The following is a 25,878-nucleotide window of genomic DNA, read 5'->3' as shown; positions in this document are numbered from 1 at the left end:
CCTAAGTGACTTTACCGACAAAACCTAAGAGTATTTACTATAATTAGCATATGCAGGAACGTAGTCACGTGTGAGGTGGATCAGAGTTTGATCGGTATGTGGGTGGCGCTCAACATCAGGACATCAGGAAGCTTGTGGAAGATGTGTTATTGGTCATTCCGTAATTTTTTTTTCTTCCATAAAATATGTTTTGTTTATTCCACATCCTCCCTCACATCATACATTGCAACATCCTCACGTTCTGGACGGCGTTACCATGGACATCGACAGTATCAGGCACACCAGACTCATCAGAGCAGGCGGGGGGTAGGAAGGGATTTTGTTTGGGGAGGGAGGTCATTGCCGTTCTGGGCTCAGGTATTTAAGACTGGTCTAAGGTTTAGAAATGTATCCTATGCACGTGTGCATTCTTCTTCCTTGACTCTGAGCTTATTGCTCAGATGCTCCAGTGCTGAGTATGTGTCTAACTAATTCAGCCATCAAGTAGGGGAGAGGGGGTTCGTCATTCTTGCACGTACTCACGAGGGGTTTCCTGACCGCTATATTGAAAGTCCTTAACACAACGTTCTGTTCTCGAGTCAGCCCCATTTCTCTTAAGCTCCACAGGGTAGTTTCCACACTTATTTTTACAGATGCATTGTTAATTGTATTGAATACCCCGACTATATGTTCATAGAGCTCAGCAATTGTCGGACAAGACCAGAAAGTGTGTTTGTAAACGTGCATTACGCCCGCTCTCGTGGCTTTTCAAATCGGCTGCCAGGTTGAACCACACCCATGCATCACAGCAAATTGGCAGCACGTTTGCTTCATGGATTGGCCAAATTTATATATATATGTTTTTTCAATTGGACCCCTCACTACCTTACTTACTCTATTGTGGCCCTAAGTCTGGATCCTGCGTGCCATCGAGTCGATCAAAGCGTGCGTCTCGTGACCTCGCAAAAATGGATGTATCACCTGAATGCGTAGCCAGATTGTTGGACACGAAGCAGCAGTGGCAGATTTTTTTTACACCGTTTAATTTACCGAAATACAGTAAATAAAGTATTTAGTTTGTATTGTTTTTAATTATTAAATTCATTTTTTTCAGTTGTATTTCTTTGCACATTACATAGTTTGCATATTTTAGTATTCTCTATCGATTTATTTTTACTGTGCTATTTTAACAGTTTTATACATTTGCACACAATTACAGTTTTCACTTGCTTACGTTCACTTTTTTAATACCGAAGGTCCATTGAGAAATAGACTCAACGCAGTATTTGTGTGGGTTAATGTTCAAAAAATAAAATTAGCTTATCCTCATGCGTTGAAAAACGTTAAAAACTGTACTTTACTTTGCAATTCTTTTGGACAACCTATTTTATTACAAAAAAAAAAAACCTAAACACTTGCCAACAATATGTTGGTCTTAAAAGGAAAATGGATAATAGGCAACGTTTCAGAACATGGCCCTTCAATAGCAAGTGCGATTGCTCAAGGCAATATCCGTTATATATTTTCCTTTAAAGGTCAGTGTTATTAACACACGTGTTAAACATTATTGTTATTTATGCTATTGCACCACTGCCAACGCAGTGCCACCAAATAATATATTTTATTATATTACATCTCAAATATTGTCTTTTAGTGGAGTCAATTTACAGTTGAGTAAGGTTTGTAATCCATTGAATGTATATACAGTACATTCATAATAAACAATTATGGAAACCTAACTCGTGTCAAAGTGCAGCACGAACAATAATTATGAGTCGGTCACAAGCTCCTTGAGAGGGATGGCACCCTCCACGTCTTCTGCTCTTGCCTCGAGGGTGGCTGTACCTGCAGGCCAGAGTACACACACACACGGAACCACACACACACACGGAACCACACACACACACACGGAACCACACACACAGACCCCCCATCCCTGGTTAGCTCGAAGCACTTGAAGGAGGGAATGCACAACAGACGGCCACTGGGACCACAGCAGAGAAGATAACGAAGCGTTGTACACAGATCCAACGACGGCCCGTTGATCAAAGACGCGTTAAATATGTTCATGAAATTTTATTACCAAAAATAACCGTCAATAAAGTCTTGATTTGAAGCTTTCGTGGCTGCAGGAATCCATACTCTTTGGTTCTTTCGGTAAAGTCACGTAGGTAGAAGAAAAATAATTATAGATCACGACGTTTCGATCGTCACACAAGCAACCGTGTTCACTCCCACCTGAAGACGGTTGCTTGTAATGCAAGCAGCCGTCTTTCAGATGGAGAACAGGTCTGTCGAGAAGGCAGAGATCTGTTCTCCACCTGAAGACGGCTGCTTGCATTGTGGCCGAAACGTCGTGAGAATTATTTTATAATGTTTTATTGTTATTATTTTATTATTTCCCTTCTACGTGACTTTACCGAAAGAACCAAGAAGATGAATCCCTGCAGTCACGAAAGCTTTAAATCGAAACCAAGAGTCCGTCAATAAAGTGTTTGGCTTTTTTGTTGTTCGTCGGTGACGACTGCGTGTGGACGAAAATCCATCGAGCGTGACGATGACTCTGACTGCCACCCGCCACAGACCAAACGCGTGACTTTGACGAGATGCATTTCACGAGTCTGAATGAACGAAGACGCGGAATTAGATGGTTTAGTCGCGTTATTAGATGCCGCAATACACTAATGCCGCACGTGGTTATTGGCTGTTTATATATAGACATAGATTTACAGAATTCACTGGTTGGCTGACCTCATTTTTTGACTAAATGAAATCCACACACGAAGACTCAACTACAATTTCACAGGTTGTCGAATCGGCTAAAACTATAATAGCAATAAAAAAAATGCTGACTAAATTACAATCGATTCAAGGCAGACAGGGCAGCAAGGTTGCATGAAAAGTAGACCAGATGGTGAGCTGTACACACGCTCAGAGAGCCCATGATTCAAACACGACAAATCAACATTCTCACGAGCGTGGTTGGCATGGGCCCTTGGGCGAGGGATGCTTGCACGACTTTTGTCACAAAGCAGACGCCTCGTCGAGGAACGGTCTTCCTGCCATCGATGGCATCATCCGCTCAAGGCGAGTCCGTCCGTTTGACCCACGTCGCAGGGATTGCGAAAGACGACATTACCGCACTCCGTGCCCTGCTCAGTGCCGGATTATCCTCGGAGCAAAAGTAGCTACATGTGTAGTAGCTACACGTGTAGTAGCTACATGTGTAGAAGCTACATGTGTAGTAGTAGCTACATGTGTAGTAGCTACACGTGTAGTAGTTATACGTGTAGTAGTAGCTACACGTGTAGTAGCTACTACACATGCTAAATGGTTTCAAGCTACATACGTAGTAGCTACATATGCTTAAATATTAATAGCTTTCAGCATATAAATGTGGTCCGGAAACCACGAGCAGAATGGTGGAACGTGATTAAAAGCAAACCTGCCTCTGTATGTAGCCAAATGTAGGTTACATTAAACGAGAAGTCTCAAAACTCCCACTGCAAGGGGTGGACGTTATCACCGGGTCTCAAGAACAGCCGAAAACCAACCGCAATCCCTGGGGTTCCACCACTTCCCACATACGGTGCGAGATCAGCGGAGATTAAAAACGAAATCTCTAGGGAAATGCACAAATTCCGTAATTTTGACCGATATCGCGTAACGCCCAGAAGGTTTAACGTTTTGCAGTGATAATAATCGACGCTTAAAAAAATACACACTTTCAAAACAGGGACAAACCGCTCTTAATGATCTCGCAATGGACGCAGAGAAATCGATGACTGCGACCGTTTCCCAGCAATCCTCTGACACTGTCGCGACTCGCGAGCTCAAGCGAGCGGTCTCCACGACGAACCAATTACGGGCGAGGCCTCGTCCACCATGAACCACAATTATATTTGTTTAAATACCGGAGTCTCCACTGCACATCCGACAGGACGTCCACCGAGGAGATGACTACAGTCAGTCTGTGTGCAGGTGCTAAGTGGTGGGGCTCGTGTCATAGGTGCTGCTCGCTAACAGCGATTGCCCCAACAGTCTGTGTCAAGGCGATACGGGGGGATCGTTGTCTTTGGTGGCGGGCGGTTTTACATCGTGGGATTGTGAAAAGTGGCATCGGCTTGGGGAGGCCGTCATCTGGCAGCGAAATGACCATGGCTGATGATGAGTCTCTCCTGCGACCCGTAAGCCAGAATATTCTTTGGGTCTTTCGGTAGAGTCATGTAGACAAGTTCAAAGAAAATAACAAAAAATAATTCCTGCAGTCACGAAAGCTTTAACTCAAGACGTAAGCCAGAAGTTCACAATGGTTAGCGCACCTGAGGCACAGATGTCGGTATCCCGTTGTTGTCGATTGAGCAGATGCCTGCAAATGTACAATATGCAACGGTGCAGGAAGACGAATTGCTCCTGGATATGAAGTGGAACGGGACGGTGGTGGGAGACAGAGATAAACATTGATTAGTTAGCACATAAGCAGAGCGACATTGTCAACAGCAAACAATTGTTCGTGTTCTTCAGCTTAGAATATATTTGTGGTTGATATTTCGCTTGTCCTCAAAATAATTTGATCACGAGATGAAATGATTGAAGGCAGTTTTCATTATTGCGCTCCTGGCGGGCACAGGGCAGTTAAACACACCCGTGTCAACACAAAGACAAAGATCCCCGTATAGCCTAAACATATTATTGGGGCAAGTGCTGTTAGCGAGCACCTATGAAGGTCAGTACGGTACACGAGGGAGTGGGTGGTCAGCACCACGCCCGACCGCCTTTGTCTCACTAGTGGCCATGTTTAGACAACGCACCAGGTACTAATATGAGGCTGAGTTGACCTAGAGGAAGCTTAGGACCAGTTCAGATAATCATCACTGGTGTTGACGGTGAGCGGGCATCGAACCCGGATCGCCAGGTTGTGCTGCACTACCACAATGCACACACACATACATACACATTTGTAATATATGACTGACCGAAGCTGTACAGTGCTGCCAAAACAAACTGAATCTCTTTAAACTAAACAAATGTGTCTGTTTTTTTTTTATTTTACCTGGCAAGGCCAACTGAGCTATTTAGTTATTTTTCAGAAGCAACCTGCCCACGAATGACAGCTCAACAAAGTGGCTTATCACGTGGAAATGTATAGCAGCCGAATACTCTAAACTCACGTCACTCAACGTGGAGCGAGAGGAAAAACCGGCGGACCCGGAGCAAAATCCACGCGCAAACTCCAAACACCCAGCAGGCGTCAGGGTCATGATCGAACCCACGACCTCCCGTGCACCGGGCGAGATAGTCAACATTTCGCCGAGCTCGCGAGCCGCTAGGGCACCTCGGTCTGCACCATGTTGACGCGGCTCCGCCTCAGCTCGGCCACCAGCGCGAGAAGGTCGACGGCGGCTTGGGCTCGCACGGGGCCCTCGGGCGAGCACTCATCCGGAACGGCCGCGGCACCGGGGAACGTGGTCTGCAGGCCGTGCAGGACGCGGTCCAGTGCGATGAACGTGCCCGTACGGCCGACCCCGGCGCTGTAAGGTCGCACGCACGGGCACGCGCAGGGCTCGCACGACGCTTTTGTCCGACGATGCAGGCGCTTGGCGCATCATTGCGAGCGACGGGTTTCACTCGGGGGCACGGGAGTCAAAGTGAAGTGCTGTTCTCAAGGAAGGACGTCTGACTCACCCTAAGCGCGAGTCGCATATCACCCACTGTCCCCGGTTGAAATTAAGCACTGGCCGTGCGGAATACTCGCTCCGAAAACCGTTCTCCACACACTGTTTTAATAACAACAACAAAAATGTAGTTGCTTGTGAGTAATCCCTGACCTGTTCTCGACTCATGAACATAGTTTCTGGGGCCTGCTTGTAAGTCAAACGGTTCGTAAGTGAGGGTGTCCGTAAGTCGGGTGTTTGTAAGTCGAGGACTGCCTGTATAACCCTTCATGAAACAGCACCAAACCATTTACTGCTTCAACACGGGACCTTTCTTTCCAGTATGAAAGTATAAGAATAGGGTTTACACTTTCTGACAATAAAACAGGTGTTAGATGTTCTAACACAAAACAGAAACCTTTTGCAAGGTATCATGTCTGCATTAACCACACGTACTTGAGACGGGTCAATGTAAGGGCGAGGGAGGTGGGGTGAGAGAGGTGAGGGAGGTGGGGAGAGGTGGGGTGATCGTGTTGGGTTGAGGGAGGTGGGGTGAGGTAGGGAGTCGGGGTGAGGGAGGAGGGGTGAGGGAGGTGGAGTGTAGTGAGAGAGTTGGGGTTTGGGAGGGGAAAGAGGTGGGGTGTGGTGAGGGAGTTGTGGTGAGGGAGGCGGGGTGAGGGTGGGGTGAGTGAGTGAGAGAGGCGGGGTGAGGGAGGAAGGGTGAGTGAGTGAGGTAGTTGGGGTGATGTAGGTGTGGTGTGGTGGTGAGAGAGTTGCGGTGAGGCAGGCAGGCTGGAGTGAGTGAGGCAGGCTGGAGTGAGTGAGTGAGGCAGGGGCAGGCTTCCACCTGCAGTGCACGACTATCGGCGCCTTCCAAGTGGCCGACTTCTTCCGCACTTCCCGGGCAAAGTCGACGAGACCGCCGGTGTGCTCCTCCAGCGGCACCCCCTTGTCTGGCCACGCCGTGAAGTGGTAGTGCCACAGCACACGAGACTCGGGCTGCTCGTTCTGTTGTTCAATTTGCCCAGACAGTGTTACCGGGGGAGGGGCGTTGAAAGAGAGGGGTGGGTGGGGGGTTACGGGCTAATCAAAATGTGTTCTTCTGTCGCGTCAATACCGCCTCCTCCCTGCGTCAAAACTGAAAGTTTGATAGCCAAGAGCCACCCAACCACGATCCCCCCTTCCCCCGTCTGATCTGGCCATAGTTGCCCCCTCCCCCCGATCCGTTGCCAAACTCCCCAGCCCCACCACACGGACGCCTCTACTTACGAACGAGTTCGGTTCCAGAGGACTGTTCGTAAGTCGATTTGTTCGCAAGTTCAACTGTCACAGCTGTCAACCCATATGGGGTATACCCCGTATTCTTGTGCAGGTCCATACGGGGTATAGCCGTTTCAATATGGGCAAAAAAAATGTTGATTTAAAGCTTTCGTGACTGCAGGGATTCATATTCTTGGTTCTTTCGGTGAAGTCACTAGAAGGGATAGAAAAAAAACGCCACTGTTTTCAAATTGTCTTGCTGTGGATTTCACACCTGATGGTGATTGCTTGTGTTGCAGTCGAAACGTCGTGATAATTTTATTGTTTTATATTTATTTTATTTTATTATTTGTCTTCTACATAACTTTACCGAAAGAACCAAGAATATTTAAAAAATGTGTTTGTGTTTCTGCCTTGTGATGGGACTTTGTAGAATGAACGTTGAGATTTATAAAGGGCACGGGGTGATCAATAAGAGTCTGAATTGGTCTGTAATAAGTAGACACTGATAAGGGGTTGACAGGTATGAGCTTTACTCCTGTAGACTCCAAACATGTTGTACGGCATGCACACCAAACACACAAGTTGTATAATCTCATGTAGATGTGTATGCCACTGGTTCTTCATGTTCTGAAAATGTAGATGCCACCACCACCATCTATCACGCGGCGATTGAACTTAAGGCTCGCGGTCCGAACTGCCAACTGGACATACGGAGAGGTTTGTTCGTATCTCTGAACGTTCGTAGGTAGAGGAGTCCCGGTAATTGTATCGGCTCCATGAACGCGTACCCTTTGAACCAGGGATTCCTGAACCACAGTCCTCGCGACACACCACGCGACGTCTTCCCGAGTTTACCAAATTTTTCCTCCTCCCATTTAAATTACAAATTAACTCATTCTAGATTTGAAGCTTTCGTGACTGCAAGGATTAATACTCTTTGTTTTTTTCGGTAAAGTCACGTAGGTAAAACAATAAAAAAAATTCAATAAATGAAAACAACTAAATTAAATCACGACGTTTCGGAGGCAACACAAGCCTCCCTCATCAGGTGTAAAAAAGGCACAGCAAAATAACTGTAGCGAGAGTTATTTTGCTGTGCCTTTTAATTTAGTTGTTTTCATTTATTATATTTTATTGATTGTTTTACCTACGTAACTTTACCGAAAAAAAACAAAGAGTACGAATTAACTCGTTTCACACTGCACGCGCCCGATGATTGTTAAACACATCGCACGCACCGCGCTTAGCGGTTAACGCCGTCTGCGTTAACGGAGCCGATTCAGATTATGATTGAAACATCGGTGTGCGTGTTTCTTTTTATTTTGTTCTCGTGGTATCTCGTTGACCTCGTTGGTTCGCTGTGCAATATTTCTTCGGGAGCCTGCACTCGTTCTCTGCTATGTCGACGAGTTTCTCTTCGGTTTTTTGTTTGCTTGCTGATGTTGCTGTGATCACCCACCACGGATCTCCCTTGTAAAATAGCCGGGAAACTGGCTAAACGGGGATCGAACATCCTTACCATCGTCCACAGAGCTAGGCCACAACCTCCGAATCCCAAATCGGCAGCTGACGGACGACTCACAAAGCGCGTTCCTTCTCCCCGCGACGTCCGCTACGCGCGTTGCGACAAGCACGCTCAACTTCTTTCGCGCCGTACGTTGCCAACCGCCGTCGATCGGAGGCGCGCGCGCGCGTGGCCGACCCGCGCGGAGCTCACCACGAGCGAGCGGAGTAGGAAGGTGCGGAGTTCCCAGCAGCCCCGCTTGGCCAGTCCCAGGGCGCGCACGCTCACGGCGCCGTGATGCTCCTCGGAGCCCAGCTTCTCCGGCCAGTACCGAGAGCACTTGGTCTGCGGTGAACGCGCTCCGAGTTACAAACCAACGGCCGCAGCGGCGGCGGCGGTATTGCCTGCACCCCCCCCCCCCTCTCCATCTCCAGGTTGAGACTGATGATCATCTGTCCATCCATGCACCGTCCAGGCGAGCGCTTGGATGGGCGACCCACGTCGCGTTGTTGTCGGCTGGCTGGGGCGGGAGCTACACGGCGCGCAGCAGACAGCACGTGCTTTGTTGTACCGCACTCTCTATGCCCTCGTGTTTAGTCCGCTCGCCCTTACGCCAACCTGCACTGACTGGCGTGGTGAAGTATGGGTGATTGCCTCTCGTGACCCATATGGCGTGGGGAGGCCCTCGAGCGCCATCATTTCTACATAAATACTCTAATAGTGACAAACATGACCGCGATTGCTTTACTTGTCATTAAGCCGAAATTATCATTATCGTTCCTCGAGAAATCGAAGATCTCGAGGGAGCTCCCAAGAACGTGGAGTGAAAATGCCACCTGCAGATACGTTTACGTGCGATCACTCTTTCCCCTTCAAACGCGTCACAGTAGGAACAAAGCGTACACGTTGAAACGACCGGCAAATGTTACAAACCGTAAGAGCAATGAACAGCCGTGCCCAAACGAGCGTGCGTGCCGAATCACACAATCCTCTAGTGTGTGTATGCGCGTGTCGAACTTCGTTCGCACCGTACGCAACCAACGGCGCTGATCGGAACGTTGCTTGGGACGGACATCAGAACTGAACGCGACAAACGCTTCTGAAAAGCAACGGGAACGTCGGCGAGTCGGACTCACGCGACCTCTCGAACACCGGCTAGAGGGAGTCGCGCCCACCTGCATGCGCTCCACGCACTGCGTGAGCATGACAACCAGACGCACGCGATGCTCCCACAGCATTCGCCAGAAGTCTCCCTGCGTCTCGGGCAGGGGGCCCTGGGTGGCGATGTAGCTTTTGGGACCGTGGACACCCTAGCGAACCCGGGGGGAGAGGGGTGGGGTGGGGGGGGAAGAAATGTCAGAAGGGATATTCTTTGGGTCTTTCGGTAAAGTCACGTAGATAGGTTCAAAGAAAATAACAAAATAACAAAAAAATACGACGTTTCGATCGCGACACAAGCGTTCCTGATGACGAACGCTTGTGTTGCGATCGAAATGTAGTTTTTTGTTATTTTTTGCTATTTCTTTTGAACCTATCTACGTGACTTTACCGAAAGACCCAGAGAATATGAATTCCTGCAGTCACGAAACCATAAAGTCAAAAGGTTAAAAAAACAGACGGGGGGGGGGGGGGGGGGGGGGTTGCGGAAGAATCGAGAGTCGAGCGGCGTTGACGACGGCGTGAAGTCGTGACCGTCGACGCAATCATGACAACCGTCTTCACTTTCCAACTCAGGTCCTCGAAGCGCACTCGTCGAGATCATCGTCAGCCATGGTCGTTCCGCTGCTGGACCGATGCCTCTCCCCAAGCCGCCACCGCTCCTTACAATCCCGCGACGCAACAAGTAAACGAAATCACTAAACTACTTTTATTTTTACCAGGTAAGGCCCACTGAGCTATGTACAACTCTTTTTCAGAAGCGACCTGGTCACAAGTGATGGCTCAACGAAGTGGCTTACCGCGTGGACATTTACAGCAGCCAAATACTCTGACCGCATGTTTCTAAACGTGGAGGGAAAAACCGGTGGACTCGGAGAAATGAATACCGCTCGACCACGGGGAGAGAAAGAGAGAGAGAGAGACATGCAAACTCCATATATACATCAGGCATAGTCAGGTTTGGGATCGTACTAACGACCTCGTGTATACCGGGCGATGTAGTCAGCCACCCAGCACCGACTCACGAGCCGATCTCATCGCCCCAGTGCCTCGGTGGACGTCCTCTCGCAAGCGTTCCATCCCTTAGCTGCCACTCCGCAATTATTCCTCACCCCATTGATCCTCGTCCCTTTGAAGCGACGTGTCCTGCCCAAGCACCCCACGCTCCCCCCCGCCCCCCGCTTAATTGTACAAACAGTTTGAATGATCTTCTTGGTTCTTTCGGTAAAGTCACGTAGAAGGGAAGTAATAAAATAATAAAAATAAAACATAATAAAACAATTCTCACGACGTTTCGGCCACAACGCAAGCAGCCGTCCTCAGGTGAAAACCAGGTCCGTCGAGGCGACAGAGTCTGAATGAAACAGCACACGAGCTTGGAGCATATATATAAGCTGGGCGCATTGACAAAGGAATTTGCATATCAAAAGGAATTTAGCATATTTATGGGAAATGCAGGAATGTGATTAGTACTGCAGTTTGAATGATGCCGTTAACTTGGGGCTTTCTTACAGCCCTTGCCCTAACAGCCTGTTAAAGGCTCCTATACGGGGGATCTTTGTATTACGAACGTAGCAGAACAACAGCGGAGCATGAATCGCAATCATAAAGAAACGCGAGCACTGACCGGGATGAACTCCGCGTTGATGTAGTCTGACCCTGGGACTCCAGCCACGGGCTTCAGCCTCACTCGCCCATAGTTCCCTGCGTGCACACAACGGTTGCGGGCACGTTGATGAACAAGCGCCGTTGTCGAAGTTCGACGCCAAGAAGTAGCCCTGTGAGATCCACTTCTGTGGGCCGTTGTTGAACATGGGGAGGCGGTACAAGTGGCGGGGGGGGGGGGGTGCCACTGCTATCTAAGATATTTAAAGGGAACCCTCGTCTCGTAATATCACACCGAAAGCGCACTTGCAATAACATTGCAGAAAAAGACTAAAATAATCCATACAAGTTGGGGAAAAGTCATGCGTACACATGGACTGGTTGACACTTTCTAACGTGAGTTTTGTCCTCGGAAGCATTTGAATAGCAGAACGGAAACCGGGCTGGCAGCTGTCAGGGTAACAGCGCGCTGGTGTCAATACAAATAGTTCTCTTTTCTCTGGCGTCGTCCCCAAATTTTGAGCAATCCTTCGATCATGTCAGGTTTAAACAGGGTCCCCAACAGCAACACAACATTATTATTATTATATAGTATCCTTCCTATTGGAGTGCCATTACGAGCGTTATCGTAACAGACTGACGGAAGGAACGGAGTCAATGCGTAAATGCTTTCGACTCCAGTTGGGCAATTTCAAATACGGCTCTGCACCCACGCGGGAGGATGTTGTCATAGCGATTCTTGTGCTTGTTCTCTGGAAGGCATGCATCCGAGTGCAGGAAGTAGTGATCCATTGTATTCAAAACCTGCGATAGGGGGGCACATGGAAAGGAAAAACACATTAATCGATTGCTTTTTGATATTGCAGATGGAGCGGTGGCGCGTTGGTTAGGGCACTGTGCTCTGAATCCGGCAAGCCGAGTTGATTCCTGGCCTTGGCTAAGATCAGTCCGTGAGAAATATCTGAACTGGTTCGTGGCCTGCCCTCTTCTCACCAACCCGCTCTGACTCGCTGCGTGGGCGATGATCCGAGTGGCAAGCACAAGCTGGCGAGCATCTCCATCGGTTGCTCCCCTTGTGTCCCCCATAGCCAGGTGCTTGCGTAGCAGCAGTACGGACCAGAAGTGGCCCACGCTCGACTTGCCGACGTCCAACTGAACGCCGCAACACGATGGTGCATCGCTGGTGCCCTCAAGTCGACCCCAATACCCTGGTTTCCCGTGTTGTCGCTCATCGCTCCCCCATATGCATTCGCCGCAACGAAGCAACCCTCCCCAATCCACAAGGATCTCATGTAACGTGCCTCGCATTCCGCGAAGCACATGGGGTCACAAACTTAAACTGCGTTCGCATACTAACCAAGACAGATGCGGATTACCCGACGCACACGTGGGACGTTAAAAACTGTGCAGTGTGCGACTGCGGCCACCCAGAAAGAAACCATGGAGCACAAAAGCACACAATGCCCGACTCAACATCATCACAGCGATACACTTCGCTACTCTTGACGCAATTATCTGGCTCGGCCACCTCGATGTGAAATTAGATTCGTTGCTCTCTATCATCAGCTGTACGAAGAAGAAGATGCTGATGATGCTGATGATGGGGTGCGTTACCTCGAACTGAAGCGAGAAGAGATACCCGGAGTCACGGGACATTATTGTGTAGTACCTCTCAAAATCCACCAATTTCACTGGGCTGCAATCCACAAGGAGAATGGGCGCATTAAAAAAAATAAAAATTAAAGAGGGATTAATGCGGAAAACGTCATCTTTGGGAGAGAAAAAAAATGCATTCCACAACAGGGGATACGGAATCCACGTCACTGCGTCAGGGCCACCGATGAATGCGATTGTTTTGTTATTTTGAGCATCCAAAAAACACGTTTGTACGGAAAGACAGACGCAGGGAGAGACGGAGAGAGACAGTGAGAAAGACAAACGTGGAGAGACACAGACACACACACAGACAGAGCCACTGAGCCACATGTTAGCGTTACCAACAGCGCTGCTGCAAAATGCAATTAGATCTTGATTTGAAGCTTTCGTGACTGCAGGAATCCATACTCTTTGGTTCTTTCGTTAAAGTCACGTAGGTAGATAAAATAAGAATAGATCACGACGTTTCGATCGCAACACAAGCGGTCGTCCTCAGGCGGGAAAAATAATCCAGCAGTGGAACTGCTGAACCAGAGAGAGAGCTGTCGTGATCTATTAATATGTTTTCTACCTACGTGACTTTACCGAAAGAATCAAAGATAATGCAATTAGAGTTTAACTTTCTTTGAGGAGGGGGGCAGTGCCCAGGCTAAACTATTTTTAGCGGGGTCGCCCATCCAGGCTTAAGGATATTTCCCATGGCAGCTGCATATTTTAACCGTGAGATTGATTAACGCCCAAAGTGAATTTTGTCGCATAAATAATCCAATTCCCCCTCCCACCCTCCCCAAAAACGAATCAAACACGGGATAAAACGAGCATTCAACCTCCTCAACCAAACTTCCCCACAACCCTCTCTCTTTCACCGTGCCCTTCAAAGCCTCAGATAATCTTCGCGTCTCGCATAGCTACGCGTGGCCTCATTACCACCAAAGGCGGCACCGCGTGGCCAGGGCACGAGGCCCCTCCGTCAAACCCGTTTACCGCTCGCATTCAAGCGCAGCCTCTGTGCAACGAGGAGACCTCTTGGATCCGGAACCCGGCGAGCGAGTGCGAAGGTCTCGGAGTTGATCGCTGCGATCAGCGAGCCCATCCTAGACGGTGGCGTAATCACCACGTTGTCCGCTGGCGGGGGGTTGCGGAAATCGGTCACGTGGGACGCCCAATATTTGATTTTGTCTCGCACGGTTTTACCTGGGTTATATATCGCGCCTCCTCTTGCCTCGTCACACCATTACAGAAATGTTGTTGTTCTTTGACGCTGTTGTTGAAAACATTTGTCATGGTGGTTGCCGAGGGGGGGGAGGGGGGTTCCCCAACTCGTAGCTTTGGCCACCCGAGGCGAGGTGGCCAAGGCACCCCATGTGTCCCCACGCTCATCACGCGACTGATCCTCTCCCATGCCCTCTACTCGTGGCAACCTTGTGCTCTCCTGATTTTGGACAATTCCTTTTCATGGAAACAAAAGTCACACGTATTTCAGCCCCGCCGATGTTGCCCCCGCACTTTCATGCATTCACCTGGTTATTGGATATATCTTCAGATGCACGCTCCTGTAATGACAAACAAGGCCATTTAATTTCAGGCCACAGTGGTGTGCGCCACAAGGAGGGAAAACGTGGACGCTTTTTTTTGTTTCGTTTGTTGTCCTTCCCCCCGCGCTCCTCCGAAGAGCACGGTTGGCTATGTACGGTACGAAAGAAATTCAACATACTTAGTACATTAAGAGGCGTTCGCTAACGTCTGTGCCTCCCCCCCCCTCACTGCAATCGATGAGGCTAGGGAGGGGGAATCCTTGTTTTTGTATAGGGGGGTTATGAATGGGTGTGCGAGTGACGGTGTTATTCTTTTAGAGTTGGGTGCAACATTTGGTGAGGATGAACCGCCCCGTGGCCGCAATCTCACCGCCCACGTTTGGGCATCATCCACTTGCTCCCCCTGGGGCGCACGCCGCGGTATCCCAAGTCACGGACCCTGCGGAGAACAGCGGAGATTCATGTCCATTTTCTCATCAGCCGCACACTCGTGGGCCCGAATCACTTCGAGGTCTCCTTTAAGTGGAGGGACTGATGCCGCATGTCCATGAGCCTGCAGCACGTAAGTACGTGCTCGAGTTCGCGGATTTTCCATATTTTTCGTCAACTCGAGTTGGTCGGCATTGCGGGCGAGAGCCGGAATTCTCTGGGCCGATTTCTGCTTCCCAGGCTGGCCTGAACTCGGACTAAGGGGTGTAGAGTACAAGCGAAGAATTAAGCTACGATGTAGCAAAGATGGTAGGAATGTTGTCATTGACAGCATCGAATAACAAAGATTCTTTCAAGCGTGTGTTTATATTCATTACATTGTGAACTTCCATTATGCACAATGTCACGTTTCTACCTAAACCTGGGGGGTCATGGCTAAGCTTCGAGCTTTGCAAACACCGAGTGCGGATGCCTGTACGTGCGCGACACCTGTAGATCCTTCGCAGCAAATACACGGCTGCCGCAGCAAAAACGATGACCGCCGTCGTCAGGGCGAACAGAAGCGAGACCACGGTGTGTTCCATGTGGCGTCGTGGACCTCGGTGAAGAGAGACGGATCGAAGGAACTCGGAGCTGGAAAACAAGGTGCGCGCGGAAGGCGGACGAAAGAAAACATTAAGAGGATAAAGGCGCAGCCCGTGAAATTGCCTGCTCACGCCATCGCTGCTGGGTGAGCCTTCACGAGAGGGAGCTCGAGAGAGACCATCTAGAGCCACATTTGGCCTCCTCTTTCATATGCTGACCAGAGATGTTAGAAGAAGTGGGAATACCCACACCTTACACCACCGAAATAGGCTATTGTATACCAATACAGGACCCCCCCACCTCCCACTTTCCCAACAAACAAACACATTTTAACAAAAACATTGCGTCAGGGTTAGACCGGGGTCAGTGTTGAATATGTTCGAGGTGAAAGTGACCAATTTAGAAGCAGAAAGGTGTTGCGGAATGATAAAATAAAACCAATCAACACATGTATTGCATACAAAATTAACCGGATTACTTGATATTTACTGGTCGCTAAAGGAGTGATTAACGCTCTTGTCGCAGCGTTGAGTCAGCACCGCTGAGACCCCCAATGCAAGTAGTCTACCTGCCTCCAAGAATATGATACCGATGATATGATACCCTTGAGGCTTACGCAGTGAGCGGGCCAGCCCTTCTGCAACCGGGACTGTTGCAAATGTTTGGTAGCCTCTAATGTTAAGCCATCGACCAAATTTGGTGGAACAACATACACAAAACACACACGTGACGTTGTTAATTCGTTAAAGATTACCTGGGCCTATCGATAAACCTGTACATTCAGTAATGATGGCCATGAGCATCCTCATTAACAGTAGAAGTGACGGTCATCATTCCTAAAAATATATATTTTGCACACATGAAACATTGGCCTAGTTCAGGGGTCGGCAACCTACGGCTCCGGAGCCGCATGCGGCTCTTTACGGGCTGCTTCTTGACGATATGTACGTATGTACAGTATGTACTCAGATGCATTGCGGCTCTTGAAATACTGAATTTTGTACCGAATTGAAAAGAAATGGCTCTTCTTGTTATTTTGGTTGCTGACCCCTGGCCTAGTTAAATGCGTTATACTTCAGCGTGAAGCTTCCGGCAGAATATGGAAGTTCTGCTCTGTGGTCATCCTATTTTCACTATCATCATGATTGATTTTAGTTTATTAAGCACTAAAATGTGTAGATGGTCTCTTAGTTCTGAAAAAGAAATATTTTACAGGACTGGGGAAGCAATACAGACAGTGTAAACACAATAAACTGTAGAACTATGATTAATTTGGTTTGATGTAATATATTCCATATGAATATAATCAACGTGAATGTACTTAGATAATTAATAAAGTGAGCTGAAACGAATTCAATCCAAAAATGTAATGCAGAGGTCCAGTTTATTTTACCGAGCTCTATAAAGAAGGTTCATGCACCACATTTACAATACATGAGCATTTTGCTGGCACATGGAAAAGTTAGTGTCAAACGAAACACATACATGGACAGCCCTTTTTGTCAATCCACTGCAGGATGAGGGCCTCTCCACGCCGGGTGGTTCACGGTGGTTATGTGACCACACATCGTCATGCTCGTCAGTACTGGTTGGTGAACGAGGGAAGCACAGCCTTGGATTTTACTGCTCTGCCCTCTGCTGCCCGTAACGTAAAACAGTACAGAATAGCCAACATTCTTACACCTTAAACAAATTATAATTTAATTGTTGGCAATCCTTCACATACACCCTGCCTCAAACTGCCAACTGTAGTTTAAACCCAAGCAACATCAGGATAGAATTTGACATTTATGTTCCTAAAATACATTTAAACCATTCGATGACCTATACTAAGCGACCGTTCGGCTCATGTTCCACTCGCAAATTATCATCGGAAAGTATTAGCGTTGTGCACGATCATTATAGGGGTTTTCGCTAACTTACTGCTGTGAATCGTAATTCAAAATGTCACCGAGCAGTCAGAGGCATAGATGGTGGAGATATCCCACAGTGAGGCTCAAATACATTTCTGAATACAGGCGTGCCGCGTTTTGAAGAGCGATACTTTCTACGAGAATTCGCCATCACGAGCAATTTGAATTTAGACCAATTTGTTCCCAGAACGAGCAAAATGTTCGCTTAGCTGCATCATCTGTATTGACAGATGAAGCTTCATCATCTGTATTGACAGCCGCTCCCCATCGCTCGCATTGCCGTCTGAGCTCCGCCTTCTGTCAGATCAGCGGCGGCACGAGATTGTCACAGGAGCGTGAACCCGACTGTGTCAACTGCGCACGCGAGGGGTCTCGGTTGCGTGCTCCTCAGGAGAAGTCAGAATCCGACACTTATTTTAGGCCACGCGTGGCCCGCCCCCATTATTTTATTATTTACCACTTCCGTCCGCACCTCTTTCCCGCACTTGTCTTAGTCACAGTTTTGGTAAGCCCACAAGCTAAGCCCGAGCCAAAATGAGTAAAAAACAAACGTCGCTGGAGAGCTTCTTTGAAAAGGGGGAAAGACCCAATTCTGAACATCCCCCCCCCCTCTCCGGTCCGTGAAAAAATGATCTTCTACGAAACCTATCCCTGGTGCCAAAAAGTTTGGGGACCGCACTCTATGTGACAAGCGACTTCGTTGAGCTGTCGTTTGTGATGATAGCCAGGTCGCGTCTGGCAAAGTGCCACGTCGCTTAGTGGGGCTTTACCTGGTAAGGTCAAACAAGAAGAATAGCAGCAGGAGAACGGTGCCACTCTCCCACGGGCACCGCCAGTGGGGTCAACATGTCCTCTCCTGTGTGGTTGGGCGTTGGTCTAAGGGGCCGTCCATAAATGACGTCACGCGATTTTGGACGATTTTTGACCCCCACCCCCCTCGTCACACGGCGTCACAAAAAGTCAGACCCCCCCCCGCACTCAAATATGACGTCACAAAGCTCTGCCCCCCCCCAAATAAAACATGCTTCAAATCGCTTTAAAATATTGTCATTGTAGTGCGTATTTAATGTGGCGCTGCACTCTGATGTTGTAGGAGAAAACATTTATTAAAAGTCTATTTAATTCAGTAGAACGTGTTGTCTATATTGCCCATTTTGATGTGACGTCACATTTCTCAAACCCCCTCGTCACACATCGTCACAAATGTCTGACCCCCCCTCACCCCTAGGTGCGTGACGTCATTTATGGACGGTCTCTAAAAATGTAATTGCACAGATTCACCGATCGCATGAGTCGCCTGGCACGTGCTCTGCTAGTTGGTGACCTTATGCGCGCGCGTTCTCTGTCTCTCTCGGAATCGCCTCCAGTGCTGTAGCTGCTGACGGCAATAAAAGTGGTTTAAAAGTCAAAAGTCTGTCTCTCTCTCTCGAGCCGAGTCCCGGCTTCTAGAGATGTTGCTGTACCATTACGTGCGATGTTTGAACGGGCAAGCTGGTGACCATGCTGAGCTTCCAGCTACCCGCCACCGCCTATCGCAACGGGCACAACGAAACCCGCAGTGGTCCTTATGTATGTGCGCATGTATGTGCTGTATGTTCAACTTATTTCTCACCGTACGTAGCCAACCGTGCTAATCGAAGATGCGCTGACCCTGGGATTACACCAGACTATACAGAACCAAACTGTGACATTCCTCACCCGGTCGGAAAACGATATTTTATCATTTGAAGCAAATCAGAAGCTGCCTTGGTCCAAATTGCGCGATATTAAACCGATATCATTTCACGTCGAGGTGACATTATCAACTGTAACAATGCAGAGGTGCAGTCCTCTGGCCCAGTTAGACGCGAAATTCGCGGTGCCAGTACGAGAGAAGGCCGTCATGTGACCAACATTTAACCGAAGAGAGAGGAGAGACAAAGCTCCCCTCAACCATGAACGTCTTCTTGGTTATTTCGGTAAAGTCACGTAGATGGGAAATAATAAAATAATAAAAATAAAACATAATAAAATACAATTCTCACGACGTTTCGGCCACAACGCAAGCAGCCGTCCTCAGGTGAAGAACAGGGCTGTCTTTCCGAGTATTATTTTATTATTTCCCTTCTACGTGACTTTACCGAAAGAACCAAGAAGATGAATCCCTGCAGTCACGAAAGCTTTAAATCGAAATTTAACCATGAACGTCTTTGTGCAGGGCAGGCAGCATTTCCAGACTCGCGCGATTTCACTCATCGTAACCCTCGTACCACGCTGCACCGCTTCCTCAAACCGTCGCGATATTTATACACTCGCTTGCCGGATGTCGAACCGCCCCACACTCACAGCTGCAGCCCGAAGATGTTCGTGGGGCATAATGCGCGGTGCTGTTGCATCTTAAAGCAAAAATATTGATTTCCTAAAACATTTGTTTTTCTAGGTATATATATTTTAAAAAAACAATATTCAGTGGAAACTTCGGACCCCAGGACCTTTTTAGGGTAAAAATAAAAACCACAAACAGTTGTGACTCCGACAATGGTTATGGCAATGTTCACAACCGAACTGGCAAACACATTCCTGCGGAAGGAGCTGGTAGGAACGTTGGGTTGCTCGGTCAGTGGCCAGGGTCAACGGCGGCGTGGTGTATTCCGTAAATATGCACGACTGTGAGGCCGGGCACAAGCCGGCGTGAGTAGGTTAAACGTTGAGTTTTATAAGGGCACCACGGGGTGACCAGCTCCTCCCCACCCAGCTCCACCCCTCCCACCCCCCACCCAGCCCCACCCTCCCCACCCAGCCCCTCCCCACCCTCCCCACCCAGCCCCTCCCTCCCCACCTTCCCCTCCCTGCACGACGGACACAATAATCCCCTGTGGGCTGGTGTAACCAGGAGGTTCCTACCAATATAAGCTACCCATACTTGAGTTTTGTGAAAGTGGCCAATTGAGATAGGTGCTGCTGGCATGAACGCAGGATCATCATGTATAACATTTGTGGGGATTCTGGGCACCAATCGTAGGCCTTACAAAGCGCCCAAATTCGTGTGCAGACTGCACGAGCAGAAGCCCGGACACTGGGGGGGGGGGGGGGGGGGCTACAAAGGAGGGGAGGAAAATTGTAGAGAGACGGTAATATGCAAACTTAAAAAAAGATGATGATAGAAAGACTCACATAATCTATGCATAAAATTGTAGGAACGTAAAACAATGTGTCAATATGATTGCACATGCGCACAAGCCGGCGTAAAATGGTAACAAGACTGATTTCAAGCAGTTAGTTCACCGCGTATTAAACAATGCTCTCTGGCCAGGTATCAAAAGCTCCACAAACATACATTTTTTGTTGTTGGTGTTATACTTGCCCCTTTGTGAAGGGCTACAACGTATAAACCCGAGAACCACTCTACACAGAAATCGCACGTCCGATTAGCACGGCTGGCTATGCACGGTGCGAAGGAAACCCAACAAACATACGTACGTGCAACCAATGTGCACTTTCTGGTGTTAAGTAAAGGGGCAGCCCTGCAACTGCTTGCTCACACCACTGCTGATGGAAGGGACCTGCCACTCGAGGCAGCTGTATACAGAGAGCCGCTGTGCAGGGTCTTTGGCCTACTCTTCCATGCTAGCCCGACGTCTTGAAAGAGGTGGAGGCAACCCACACTTTAACCCCCACCACATTCAACCCACCGATAGACTAAAATGTGCGGCCCCAGTTCACACTGCTCGGAATTTAACAATCTTGCAACATTGTTTCAACTGCCGTATGGAACGGAGATTAAACCTATGACCTCTGATTGGCAAATCCAGCGTGTGCTGCCCATTGTGCCATGGCAACGTGTCGGTGTTCGTTAAGCGGAGGCTCATTCCGCTAAAGTGACCGTTCCACGGACAAATATAATTATTCTTCACTAACTAAATTACCTTCGAAAGACACGAAAGATGTGCATTAATAACCCATGGCTAACCATTTGCTTACATAAGGGATATTAAGACCTTCTAAATCCGGAGTATTCCATCGCGAAAGTGCAAATTTAAGGCAAGCGATTTGAAGCTTTCGTGACTGCAGGGATTCATATTCTTGGTTCTTTCGGTAAAGTCACGTAGAAGGGAAATAATAAAAAAATAAAAATTTTATTATAAAAAGAAAACAATAAAATTCTCACGACGTTTCGATTGCAACACCGCCACTTTTTTCAAATTTTCTTGCTGTGGTTTTCACACCTGATGATGATTGCTTGTGTTGCAATCGAAACGTCGTGATAATTGTATTGTTTTATTTTTATTATTTTATTATTTCCCTTCTACGTGACTTCACCGAAAGAACCAAGAATACTAAGGCAAGCGATTGAAACATCCACAGAGCAAAAATAAAACGTCCCTTTGCAGATTGCATCCTTTGCACTTAAAACCACGAAAAAAACCCCACCCAGCATTTGATGGGGAAATACATTTCACACAACGCGAATATTTCTTGTTCTGCAAATCCATGGCGACACTGGAGCCAACACGTGTTTGAAATCAACTTGGTTAATTTCATACATGCTGACAATCTAAGTCTGACACATTGCAACCATGGCTAAATCTGAATCCTTCGTGTCAATGACAGGTTTGCCATGCTCATTGCTCTATAAATATTGCACTGCATATTTCACTGGCATACGCACTTGCAAACAGCCCCGTTTTCAATCCACTGCTGGATGAGAAACCTCCCCATGGGGTTTGTTTGACCATACTTTTCTGAGCTGGCCCGTGTGAATTGCTGAAACTTGGGGAGTATAGACGTGTGAGTATACAGCACAGTACAACAATGTATTTTTTTCTCTGCTGCCCACCACATAGCCCCGCAGCAGCCTATAACAACCTACTGTGCATTGTGGTCGCACGTCCAAGCACTATCTAGCCTCAACCTGGCTTCGTCTCCACAATCTCATGAGATCAGGCACATTTTGGGTGCTTTGGTCCTATCAGTGACAGCGATAATATCAACAATGAACATCCTGTACATTGCCATTAATCTCCTCCTTATTTGGCCGAGCCTCCATGGGAGGTCCAACATTAGTTTTGGCCATGGCATTGTGAGTCAACGCCTCGTGTTTTAGCGATGGCCTTGTGAATGCCAGATTTTAATTCTACACTTTGACTTCACGAGTCTCGGCGCTGACTTGAGCCTTGCAATTGTGATTCCCGATCTCGATTTGAATGGAGGGTTGCACCGAATATCCCATTATGCGATCAGGTAAGATACCAAGTAGGATTGCACCGAATATCGCATTGTGGTATCAGGTAAGACACCAGGTACTCGACCTAAACAGGCACCCAGGAGGAGCCAGAGCTGATCGAGATAGACGAGACGAATGAATCCAGAAGATAGCGAATGGACATAGAGTAAGACAAGATGCTCCAGTTGGGTGGGTGATGCAGCAACATTGGAAGAGATAAACAAGAGATGTACAAATTTCGATTTAAAGCTTTCGTGACTGCAGGGATTCATCTTCTTGGTTCTTTCGGTAAAGTCACGCAGAAGGGAAATAATAAAATAATAATAAATAAAACATAATAAAATACAATTCTCACGATGTTTTCGGCTTGCGTTGTGGCCGAAACGTCATGAGAATTGTATTTTATTATGTTTTATTTGTATTATTTTATTATTTCCCTTCCACGTGACTTTACCGAAAGAACCAAGAAGAAGAGATGTATAATCGAACTAAACTGAACAATGATTGTTTTTTTTACCAGGTAAGGCTCACTGAGCTATGTAGCTCTTTTTCAGAATCGACCTGACCACAAATGATAGCTCAACGAAGTGGCTCATCGCGTGAATATTTACAGCAGACAAAGACTCTGAACGCGTGTTTCTACATGCGGAGGGTCAACTCCAGAGGACCCAGAGAAAATCCACACGCCCCCCCCCCCCCCACCCCAAACTCTACACCTTTACAAATTTATTTTCAGTAGTTTACAATTCAGATCACAGCTACTCCTCTGTTTAAGGAACGACACAGGTGGGCTTCTCCACAAATCTGGCTGTCGCCTGATGAAGCTGGTTGTAATTGCAGGCGAAACGTCGTACTCAGATTGTAAATGTTGTGGCTTGGCTCTCCAACTCACCGGTGCTGTACTAGTGACGAATTGGCACGTTCTGTTTACGTGCCAACCCTTACTAGTTGGCTGTGTCGGGTGGTGGCGGGTTTAATGAGACATTTATATATTCACGCAATCTAACCCAAAAAACCTGTATTATGGCAGAATGAGAATATTTCTACTGGGAGAATCCGATGAGCTATAAAGCTCATCTTCACGGATGTCCAGTCATTAACTTTGCACCAACCACACTACGGCGCTGTATTACGGGACTGTGACATTCGCTTAGATACAAATCAAAGGCCGAAAACAGAAGTGCAGCGTTAGGTTCCTGACGTTAACAGCTGCGGTAGCATTCGTTGAACGTCTCTGCACGAGAGAGCTGAAACTCTCGTCGTGTCGCCGAGCGAACACGTGCTTGCTGCTCCAGCAGCTGCCCGTTCGAGGGATAAGCAACCTGGACGTAGCCTCACCCGGCGTAAACCTTAGACTCACCTGGTGTAATTCAACAGTGAACGGCGAGGTCCGCTGAACGAGTCGTCAGCACCGTCTCTGCCCCACGCCTCGCCACTGCTCGTCGGTACCTCTCCGTCGCCACGAGGCACAACTTTAAACCGTGACCGAACGACCTCAAGAGTGAAGTGAAATAAAGGACTGGCCTAGCGCTGGCATAGAGCGCCTTTATTATTTATTACCGTGAACGAAAAAAAAACAGCAAACACTTGTTCCACTCTGCATTGATGCTATTACAAAATCCAGTCACGGCAACCATATTAACCCAAGTCCATGAATAAACCGCTCGCAGAGGGCACGCACGCTTGCGTGTGTGTGCGTGTGAGAAGCAGCAACTTCCTGATATTTGACTGCGTTATCTGGGCACTGCCAGACCTCCGCAATCTCCGCCGCGAGCGCGAACCCAGCCGCACTCCCGCTCCAACCCCCCTCGGTCATTCTCAGGGCCAGAGCCGCTCTGTACGTATTGTACGTGTGTTGAACTTCGTTCGCACCGTACGTCGCCAGCCGTGCTAATCGGAAGTGCGGGGGGAAAGGACAACGAAATAATCACAGTTCTAAAGAGATGATATTTTCAATCTATCTTTAAAAGTACATAACTCCAGTGGCTTCCTAATATTGGAAGAAAGAGCGTTCCAGACGGCCCCAGAAGCGCATCTGAAAGCGCGCGATGCGGAACCCGTCTTTGTTCGATGGCCAGCAGCCAAAAGTCGCTACTGCTGCTGCTGCTGCTTCTACTGCTGCTGCTATTACTGCTGCTGCTGCTGCTATTACTGCTACTGCTGCTGCTGCTATTACTGCTGCTGCTGCTGCTGCTATTACTGCTACTGCTGCTGCTGCTATTACTGCTGCTGCTGCTGCTATTACTGCTGCTGCTGCTGCTATTACTGCTACTGCTGCTATTACTACTGCTGCTGCTGCTGCTGCTATTACTGCTGCTGCTGCTGCTATTACTGCTGCTGCTGCTGCTATTACTGCTGCTGCTGCTGCTATTACTGCTGCTGCTGCTGCTATTACTGCTGCTGCTGCTGCTATTACTGCTGCTGCTGCTATTACTGCTGCTGCTGCTATTACTGCTGCTGCTGCTGCTATTACTGCTGCTGCTGCTGCTATTACTGCTACTGCTGCTGCTGCTATTACTGCTGCTGCTGCTGCTATTACTGCTGCTGCTGCTATTACTGCTGCTGCTGCTGCTGCTATTACTGCTGCTGCTGCTGCTGCTATTACTGCTGCTGCTGCTGCTATTACTGCTGCTTGCTGCTATTACTGCTGCTGCTGCTGCTGCTATTACTGCTGCTGCTGCTGCTATTACTGCTGCTGCTGCTGCTATTACTGCTGCTGCTGCTGCTGCTATTACTGCTACTGCTGCTATTACTGCTGCTGCTGCTGCTATTACTGCTGCTGCTGCTGCTATTACTGCTGCTGCTGCTGCTATTACTGCTGCTGCTGCTGCTGCTACTGCTGCTGCTGCTACTGCTGCTGCTGCTATTACTGCTGCTGCTGCTGCTATTACTGCTGCTGCTGCTGCTGCTATTACTGCTGCTGCTGCTATTACTGCTACTGCTGCTGCTGCTATTACTGCTGCTGCTGCTGCTATTACTGCTGCTGCTGCTGCTATTACTGCTGCTGCTGCTGCTATTACTGCTGCTGCTGCTGCTGCTATTACTGCTGCTGCTGCTGCTATTACTGCTGCTGCTGCTGCTGCTATTACTGCTGCTGCTGCTGCTGCTATTACTGCTGCTGCTGCTGCTATTACTGCTGCTGCTGCTGCTATTACTGCTGCTGCTGCTGCTATTACTGCTACTGCTGCTGCTGCTATTACTGCTGCTGCTGCTGCTGCTATTACTGCTGCTGCTGCTGCTATTGCTGCTGCTGCTGCTGCTATTACTGCTGCTGCTGCTGCTGCTACTGCTGCTGCTATTACTGCTGCTACTGCTGCTGCTATTACTGCTGCTGCTGCTGCTATTACTGCTGCTGCTGCTGCTACTGCTGCTGCTACTGCTGCTGCTATTACTG

The 25,878-nt window shown here is 48.3% G+C and overlaps 1 protein-coding gene across 1 annotated transcript; it reads right to left on the bottom strand.

Moving 5' to 3' along the window:
- Positions 1-24,031, bottom strand: LOC133347394 (receptor-type tyrosine-protein phosphatase O-like). The gene is made up of 13 exons (XM_061559637.1): positions 23,845-24,031; positions 15,273-15,416; positions 14,725-14,793; positions 14,340-14,372; positions 12,778-12,859; positions 11,877-11,967; positions 11,186-11,262; positions 9,576-9,710; positions 8,614-8,745; positions 6,481-6,641; positions 5,315-5,510; positions 4,302-4,392; positions 1-1,824 (listed from the first exon to the last, which is right to left on the bottom strand). The coding sequence occupies exons 2-13, from the start codon at positions 15,365-15,367 to the stop codon at positions 1,748-1,750; spliced, it is 1,239 nt and encodes a 412-aa protein (XP_061415621.1). The 5' UTR covers positions 15,368-15,416; positions 23,845-24,031; the 3' UTR covers positions 1-1,747.
- Positions 24,032-25,878: the final 1,847 nt, after the last annotated feature.

Source organism: Lethenteron reissneri, chromosome 26 (assembly GCF_015708825.2).
Source record: "Lethenteron reissneri isolate LAM-NWPU_2019-01 chromosome 26, ASM1570882v1, whole genome shotgun sequence".
Lineage (NCBI taxonomy): Eukaryota > Metazoa > Chordata > Hyperoartia > Petromyzontiformes > Petromyzontidae > Lethenteron > Lethenteron reissneri.
Note: the sequence above shows the minus strand (reverse complement) of the source record. Positions and strands in the feature narration are given on the sequence as shown.

Bases quoted from the DNA above. Each gene is read 5' to 3' on its own strand.
- LOC133347394 (XM_061559637.1), bottom strand. From the start codon at position 15,367: ATGGAACACACCGTGGTCTCGCTTCTGTTCGCCCTGACGACGGCGGTC. The intron at 8,746-9,575 runs GTGGGCGCGACT...CGTTCACCGCAG, and splicing joins AGTGCGTGGAGCGCATGCAG to ACCAAGTGCTCTCGGTACTG. The intron at 1,825-4,301 runs GTGCGCTAACCA...TCTGGCCTGCAG, and splicing joins TACCGACATCTGTGCCTCAG to GTACAGCCACCCTCGAGGCA.